At 34.9% G+C, this 9,257-nt stretch overlaps 2 protein-coding genes across 2 annotated transcripts; both read left to right on the top strand.

Annotated features, from left to right (window-relative positions):
* Nucleotides 1-1,560: 1,560 nt before the first annotated feature.
* LOC141386945 (calreticulin-like) lies at nt 1,561-3,769 on the top strand. Its single transcript, XM_073955850.1, has one exon. The coding sequence runs from the start codon at nt 1,691-1,693 to the stop codon at nt 2,123-2,125; it is 435 nt and encodes a 144-aa protein (XP_073811951.1). The 5' UTR covers nt 1,561-1,690; the 3' UTR covers nt 2,126-3,769.
* On the top strand, nt 2,685-4,315 carry LOC141405305 (calreticulin-like). The gene is made up of 2 exons (XM_073989536.1): nt 2,685-2,693; nt 3,615-4,315. Exons 1-2 carry the CDS (start codon nt 2,685-2,687, stop codon nt 4,143-4,145), a joined length of 540 nt encoding a protein of 179 aa, XP_073845637.1. The 3' UTR covers nt 4,146-4,315.
* The last annotated feature ends 4,942 nt before the right edge of the window (nt 4,316-9,257 follow it).

Raw genomic sequence — 9,257 nt, forward strand, 5'->3', positions numbered from 1 at the left:
TTGGGGCTTTTCTTTTATTTGAATCCCCAGGAAGGGGAGGAGGAGGTGGTAACGGGGGTGGTTTGCCAACCCCGTCCATTTTTTAAGCGTATCACACAATAAAAATTATAATATTCTTTTGTAAATTTCAAAAGAAGAAAGCAAAAATTATAAAGACATGCAAAAATGCGGGTTTGCAGTTTGTTTATGTTTTGCTGTGTATGTTTGTTGTTGTTTGTTAGAAAAACACACAAAAAGAAACGCAGTCGAAAAGAGAGGTCTAATGTCAACCAAGGTTGAGTAGCGACTGGTTGTCTCACTTTCCAAAGCAATTGGTAACAAAATTGGCGCGAAACTTGGCTAAGTTCACAATTTTTTCTGGGTCGATTCCGTATTGCGGCACGAGTCGTGTCGCGTTGTCAATCGTCTCTGCGACAAAATTTAAAATGTGTACCACGTAAAGCGATAGAAAATAATCGCCGATAGCAAGTAATCGGTGCTGTGGCGGGTTTTTTTTGTTTTGAATAAATGAGAAAAATGAATTTGTACACAAATGTCATAGGTAGTTTTCTAAAATGATAAGCTCAGTGGAACTATATTTTGATGATAGAGAAGAAAATATAGTTAACGTAGCATCTATCAGACGACACTTATGAAATAAATCCATTCTTTTAGAATTGCCATGAGTATTGTATGTTTGGTTTCCAACATACATCAAAATAATTGTTAATTTTTTAGGTTTAAAGGCTATTGGCTTTCAATAGACGCTGTTAGTTACAGTGGTGGCCAATACATCTGAACGTTAAGAAGTTTTTACACAGTTCCACAAAGGTTCTCCGGTGCAAACTTACTTTTGCATTTTGTATGGCTTAAAGGTAAGGTAACATTAGGCAAATATTGCGTAAATAATGACTTAAATGTATGCACACTTGCTCTCAGTAAGCGCACACTGACTGCCGGCAAAACTCTCTAATGCAAACGGCGCTTTGTATTATATAAATATAATTTAGTTATGGCTGACTTCATAAATGCATCATTTCCATTGCAAGTGATGACAATCTAATGTGAAGACAAAGTCAGTATGAGTGGCAACACAGACTTTGTCAAAAAAGACACATGTCATTTTACTGCATTAATTTGCGTACTTTTCGTAAAATTGTTTTTTGCTTTCGTCTTTTTTTTAATATATTTATTATACATCATACCACAAATCCGCAATTTCTAATTGTTTTTTCATGTATTGTTCTTGTTTTCTTCGTAAATGGCAGTTGACATAACAGTACTAAAGAAATGTCAATTGTAGTGTAGCACAAGTGGAGACATTGCGCGAATTTGGCAATTACCGCGTAACGTGACGCGTCTTGTTGCATTTATGAAGTCAAGACGATGTCATGAGACGAATCATGTTGCATTTAAGAAGTCAGCCTGTGTATACATACCGCTCAGAAGCAAATTATACAATTTCTAGAATTAACATAACAAATAAAAAGAATAGAATAAATTAATAATAAATATTATGGAGAATAAAGCAGTTTATGATAATAAGCGCTAGTACAAATATTGTTTACAGGTGAAGTGGGCGACTAATTTGTTTACTTTTCATTTTTAGGCCACAATTCCCGACCCAGATGACACAAAACCAGAAGATTGGGATAAACCTCAACTCATTCCTGATCCTGATGCCACCAAACCAGAAGACTGGGATGATGAAATGGATGGTGAATGGGAACCCCCAATGGTTGATAATCCCGAATATAAAGGAGAATGGCAACCAAAACAACTTGATAATCCAAATTATAAAGGACCTTGGCAACATCCGGAAATCGATAATCCAGAGTATAGTTCTGATCCAAATCTGTATCTTAGAAAGGAAATATGCACCATTGGTTTTGATTTGTGGCAAGTTAAGTCTGGAACAATATTCGATAATATACTTATTACGGACGATATTGAAATGGCAATGACAGTCGCGGGAGATGTAAAGAATACTCAAGCTGGTGAAAGGAAAATGAAGGAAGAACAAGATGAAGAACAGAGAAAAAAAGATGAGAATGAACAAAAGTCTTCATATTCAGATGATGATGATGATGATAAAGAGGAACTGTCAGAACAAGACGACCAAGTCAATGAACATGACGAGCTGTAGATATAGTAATAAATTATAATTATGTACACATTCACAAAAAAACAATGATTATTGTTTAGAGCCCTGTTCCGAATATTCCCAGGGAGTTTTCCCATTACCAAGTTCGCCATAATCTCAATGAAGCAGTGGAAAAACTGAGAATGAATTTTAAAATAAATATACCAAAAATATTTCGTGTTGTGTTGTCTCACTTTCCAAAGCAATTGGTAACAAAATTGGCGCGAAACTTGGCTAAGTTCACAATTTTTTCTGGGTCGATTCCGTATTGCGGCACGAGTCGTGTCGCGTTGTCAATCGTTTCTGCGACAAAATTTAAAATGTGTACCACGTAAAGCGATAGAAAATAATCGCCGATAGCAAGTAATCGGTGCTGTGGCGGCGTTTTTTTTTTTTTTTTTGTTTTGAATAAATGAGAAAAATGAATTTGTACACAAATGTTATAGTTTTCTAAAATGATAAGCTCAGTGGAACTATATTTTGATGATAGAGAAGAAAATACAGTTAACGTAGCATCTATCAGACGTCACTTATGAAATAAATCCATTCTTTTAGAATTGCCATGAGTATTGTATGTTTGGTTTCCAACATACATCAAAATAATTGTTAATTTTTTAGGTTTAAAGGCTATTGGCTTTCAATAGACGCTGTTATTTACAGTGGTGGCCAATACATCTGAACGTTAAGAAGTTTTTACACAGTTCCACAAAGGTTCTCCGGTGCAAACTTACTTTTGCATTTTGTATGGCTTAAAGGTAAGGTAACATTAGGCAAATATTGCGTAAATAATGACTTAAATGTATGCACACTTGCTCTCAGTAAGCGCACACTGACTGCCGGCAAAACTCTCTAATGCAAACGGCGCTTTGTATTATATAAATATAATTTAGTTATGGCTGACTTCATAAATGCATCATTTCCATTGCAAGTGATGACAATCTAATGTGAAGACAAAGTCAGTATGAGTGGCAACACAGACATTGTCAAAAAAGACACATGTCATTTTACTGCATTAATTTGCGTACTTTTCGTAAAATTGTTTTTTGCTTTCGTCTTTTTTTTTTTAATATATTTATTATACATCATACCACAAATCCGCAATTTCTAATTGTTTTTTCATGTATTGTTCTTGTTTTCTTCGTAAATGGCAGTTGACATAACAGTACTAAAGAAATGCCAATTGTAGTGTAGCACAAGTGGAGACACTGCGCGAATTTGGCAATTACCGCGTAACGTGACGCGTCTTGTTGCATTTATGAAGTCAAGACGATGTCATGAGACGAATCATGTTGCATTTAAGAAGTCAGCCTGTGTATACATACCGCTCAGAAGCAAATTATACAATTTCTAGAATTAACATAACAAATAAAAAGAATAGAATAAATTAATAATAAATATTATGGAGAATAAAGCAGTTTATGATAATAAGCGCTAGTACAAATATTGTTTACAGGTGAAGTGGGCGACTAATTTGTTTACTTTTCATTTTTAGGCCACAATTCCCGACCCAGATGACACAAAACCAGAAGATTGGGATAAACCTCAACTCATTCCTGATCCTGATGCCACCAAACCAGAAGACTGGGATGATGAAATGGATGGTGAATGGGAACCCCCAATGGTTGATAATCCCGAATATAAAGGAGAATGGCAACCAAAACAACTTGATAATCCAAATTATAAAGGACCTTGGCAACATCCGGAAATCGATAATCCAGAGTATAGTTCTGATCCAAATCTGTATCTTAGAAAGGAAATATGCACCATTGGTTTTGATTTGTGGCAAGTTAAGTCTGGAACAATATTCGATAATATACTTATTACGGACGATATTGAAATGGCAATGACAGTCGCGGGAGATGTAAAGAATACTCAAGCTGGTGAAAGGAAAATGAAGGAAGAACAAGATGAAGAACAGAGAAAAAAAGATGAGAATGAACAAAAGTCTTCATATTCAGATGATGATGATAAAGAGGAACTGTCAGAACAAGACGACCAAGTCAATGAACATGACGAGCTGTAGATATAGTAATAAATTATAATTATGTACACATTCACAAAAAAACAATGATTATTGTTTAGAGCCCTGTTCCGAATATTCCCAGGGAGTTTTCCCATTACCAAGGTCGCCATAATCTCAATGAAGCAGTGGCAAAACTGAGAATGAATTTTCAAATAAATATACCAAAAATATTTCGTGTTGTGTTGTCTCACTTTCCAAAGCAATTGGTAACAAAATTGGCGCGAAACTTGGCTAAGTTCACAATTTTTTCTGGGTCGATTCCGTATTGCGGCACGAGTCGTGTCGCGTTGTCAATCGTCTCTGCGACAAAATTTAAAATGTGTACCACGTAAAGCGATAGAAAATAATCGCCGATAGCAAGTAATCGGTGCTGTGGCGGCGTTTTTTTTTTTTTTTGTTTTGAATAAATGAGAAATATGAATTTGTACACAAATGTCATAGTTTTCTAAAATGATAAGCTCAGTGGAACTATATTTTGATGATAGGGAAGAAAATATAGTTAACGTAGCATCTACCTATCAGACGACACTTATGAAATAAATCCATTCTTTTAGAATTGCCATGAGTATTGTATGTTTGGTTTCCAACATACATCAAAATAATTGTTAATTTTTTAGGTTTAAAGGCTATTGGCTTTCAATAGACGCTGTTATTTACAGTGGTGGCCAATACATCTGAACGTTAAGAAGTTTTTACACAGTTCCACAAAGGTTCTCCGGTGCAAACTTACTTTTGCATTTTGTATGGCTTAAAGGTAAGGTAACATTAGGCAAATATTGCGTAAATAATGACTTAAATGTATGCACACTTGCTCTCAGTAAGCGCACACTGACTGCCGGCAAAACTCTCTTATGCAAACGGCGCTTTGTATTATCTATATATATAAATGAGCTTGGTGATAAGTGATTGACTGACTGACTGACTGACTCATCATCAACGCCCAGCCAAAACGGCTAAAGCTAGGAGCTTGAAATTTTACCAGTGGGTCACTGTTGATGCAAATGTGCGAGATAAGGCCGGGTTTTAGAAAATTCGTCCTGGAACCACAAAAAATAACAACAACAAAAATCCTTATTTTTCATTATTATTACGTACTTATGCACTTAGTTGGCCCTCTGCAAGACATGTGTCAAATTAACAATGCTATAACTTCATGATACCGTAAACGATCACACATAATTTCAAATTTTGTAGTTTACTTCTAGGCGCACTTATTTTACCGTAAACCACTAAATAATAGAAAGACAAGACATTTGTTATCTTCCATTGCAACAGATGTCGTGAATAACTAAATGTTTGCAAATCAATGAAAGTGCAATAAAATTGTGCATACTACCACTATTTATTTGCAATTAAGAATTTTATCGTATATGGAGATGTACAGTCATAACTATTCAATTTCAAAATCTGTAATTTGAAGAAATCGATAACTAATTAATGAAATCAATAATAGGCCCCAGGAATATAGGAATTTGGTATGGAAATCAAGGTTGGGAAGTGGTGCTTCTAAAAGGAAATGGTTTGGAAAATTACCAATCATGTGTACGAAAAGTATTAAATGGTACTAAATTTAGTACAATTTAGATTTGGGTGAACGTAAAGAGCTGGAAACCTGAAATTTGGAATTAAGGTTACTGTTGTAGTGTAGGATTGAGATATGAGGGTAGTTTTGGAAATTCGTGCTTATGTGTATGAAAAGTACTAAATGGTACTAAATTTGATACAATGGGGATTTGGGTGAACGGATAATAGCTGGAATCTCGATATTTGGAATTGAGATTACAGGTGGGGTGTAGGATTGAGGTAGTTTTGAAAATTCGTACTTATGGGTACGAAAAGTACTAAATGGTACTAAATTTAGTACAATTTGGATTTGAATGAACGGATAGAGCTGGAAACCTGAAATTTGGAATTAATATTACTGTTGAAGTGTAGGATAGAGATATGAGGGTAGTTTTGGAAATTAGTACTTATGTGTACGAAAAGTACTAAATAGTACTAAATTTGGTACAATAGGGATTTGGGTGAACGGATAGAGCTGGAATCCTGATATTTGGAATTGAGATTACTGTTGGAGTGTAGGATTGAAGAACTTTTGGAAATTCGTACTTATGTGTATGAAAAGTACTAAATGGTACTAAATTTGATACAATGGGGATTTGGGTGAACGGATAAAAGCTGGAATCTCGAAATTTGGAATTGAGATTACTGGTGGGGTGTAGGATTGAGGTAGTTTTGAAAATTCGTACTTATGGGTACGAAAAGTACTAAATGGTACTAAATTTAGTGCAATTTGGATTTGGGTGAACGTATGTATGTAACTGGAAACCTGAAATTTGGAATTAAGATTACTGTGAAGTGTAGGACTGAGATATGAGGGTGGTTTTGGAAATTCGTACTTATGTGTTCGAAAAGTACTAAATTTGGTACAATAGGGATTCGAGTGAACGGAAAGAGCTGGAATCCTGAAATTTGAAATTGAGATTATTGTTGGAGCATAGGATGGGGAAATTTTGGAAATTCGTATTTATGTGTACGAATAGTACTAAATGGTACTAAATTTAGTACAATTTAGATTTGGGTGAAAGGAAAGAGCTGGAAACCTGAAATTTGGAATTAATATTATACGGCGTTTATATTATAGTTTTTTGCAGGGTTAACCTTCTTTATGAGGATTTATTTGAAGTATATACAAGGGAAATGACATTTGAAACCCAGACCCACTGGGTTAACCTTGTTATATATAAACGGCCTATAACTGTTGAAGTGTAGGATTAAGATATGAGGGTGGTTTTGGAAATTAGTACTTATGTGTACGGAAAGTACTAAATGGAACTAAATTTTGTATAATGGGTATTTGGGTGAACGGATAGCTCTGGAATCTCGAAATTTGGAACTGAGATTACTGGTGGAGTTTAGTATTGTGGAAGTTTTGGAAATTCGTACATAGGGTACGAAAAATACTAAATAGCACTAAATTTGGTACAGTTTCGATTTGGGTGAACGGATAGAGTTTGATTCCTTAAATTTGGACTGAGGATCACTGATGAAGAGTAAGAAATATGCACCAAAGGGTTTTTGGAAACTTGAGTGTACGAAAAGTACTAAATGGTACTAAATTTAGTACAATTTGGATTTGGGTGAACGGATAGAGCTGGATTCCTGAAATTTGGAATTGATATTACTGTTGGAGTGTAGGACTGGGGAAGTTTTGGAAATTCTTACTTATGTTAATGAGAAGTACTAAATTTGGGACAATGGGGATTTGGGTGAAGGGATATAGTTGGAATCTCGAAATTTGGAATTGAGATTACTGGTGGGGTGTAGAATTGAGGTAGTTTTGAAAATTCGTACTTATGGGTACGAAAAGTACTAAATGGTACTAAATTTATTGCAATTTGGATTTGGGTGAACGTATGTATGTAGCTGGAAACCTGAAATTTGGAATTAAGATTACTGTGAAGTGTAGGACTGAGATATGAGGGTGGTTTTGGAAAGTCGTACTTATGTGTTCGAAAAGTACTAAATTTGGTACAATAGGGATTCGAGTGAACGGACAGAGCTGGAATCCTGAAATTTGAAATTGAGATTATTGTTGGAGCATAGGATTGGGGAAATTTTGGAAATTCGTATTTATGTGTACGAATAGTACTAAATGGTACTAAATTTATTACAATTTGGATTTGGGTGAACGGATAGAACTGGAATCCTGAATTTTAAGTATTTTAATTTTATTTATTTTAATTTAAAGTATGAATTTTAGTAAACGGAAAGAGTTAGAATTTGAAACCCGTTCGCGGTAGGCTATAGAGTAGAATTTGGATTTGGGTGACGGATAGTGTTTGAGTCCTGAAATTTGAAATTAGGATAACTATTGGAGTGTAGGACTGAGGTAGTAAGGGTACGAAAATTACTAAGTGGTACTACCTGTGATACAATTTGGAATCCTGGAATTCGGTCAGACTGCTGTTGGAGTATAAGATTGAGATGGAAGTAGTTTTTGAAATTCGTACTTATGGGTACGAAATGTACCAAATGGTACAACTTGGATTTGAGTGCACGGATAGCGCTGGAATCCTGTTATTTGGAATTATGGTTACTGTTTAAGTGAAGGATTAAGGTTGTTTTGGAAAATCGAATTGTACAGAATTTGGTACAATTTGTTTTTGTGTAAATGGGTTTTTGGAAATTCGTCGTAGAAAGGTACGAAAAGTGCTAAAGTGTACTAAATATGGAATCCATTGTATTAGGCAAACGCGAAGAGCTAGAATTCTGAAATTTTGAACGAGTGGTCATTGGTGGAGAGTTAGGAAGATGTACCAAAGGGTATTTAGAAACTCGACCTATAAGTGTACGAAAAGTACTAAAAGTTTCTAAATTTGGTACCAATTGCATATTTTTAATGGATAAAGCTAGAATCTTCAAATTTGGTATGGGAATCAAGGTTGGGAAGTGGCGTTGAAATAAGGATATGGGTTTGGAAGTTCGTTTTTATGATTACGAGCAGTAATAAATTTGGATTTGGGTGAACGGATAGAGATGGAATCCTAAAGTTTTGAATTAAGATTACTGTAGGGGTGTAGGATTGAGATAGTTTTGGAAATTCGTACCTTTGGGTACGAAAAGTACTAAATGGTACTAAATTTGGTACAATTTGGATTTGGATGAACGGAACTATGATTACTGCCGGACAGTAGAATTGAGGTAGTTTGGAAATTCGTACTTATGGGTACGAAAACCACTAAATTTGGTACAATTTGAATTTTAGTAAACGGATAGTGTTGGAATTAAGATTACTGTAGGAGTGTAGTATTGAGGAAATTTTGAAAAGTCGTACGTGTGGGTACGAGAAGTACTAAATATGGTACAATATAGATTTGGTTGAACGTGTAGACCTGGAATCCTGAAAATTTTGTTTGGGAATGAAATGGTACTAAATTTGATACAATTTGGATTCTGGTGAATTAATAGAGCTGGAATCCTGAAATTTGGAATTACGATTACAGTCGAAGAGTAGGATTCAGGTTGTTTTGAAAAAGCAAACTTATGGTACTAAATTTAATACAATTTGTATGTAGGTGAACGGATAGCGGTGGAATCCTGCAATTTGAA

Source organism: Musca autumnalis, unplaced genomic scaffold, assembly GCF_047663935.1.
Source record: "Musca autumnalis isolate F117 unplaced genomic scaffold, ASM4766393v1 scaffold_1, whole genome shotgun sequence".
Classification (NCBI taxonomy): Eukaryota; Metazoa; Arthropoda; class Insecta; order Diptera; family Muscidae; genus Musca; species Musca autumnalis.

What these genes read in the sequence shown, in the direction of transcription:
- LOC141386945 (XM_073955850.1), top strand. Translation starts at nt 1,691, where the DNA reads ATGGATGGTGAATGGGAACCCCCAATGGTTGATAATCCCGAATATAAA.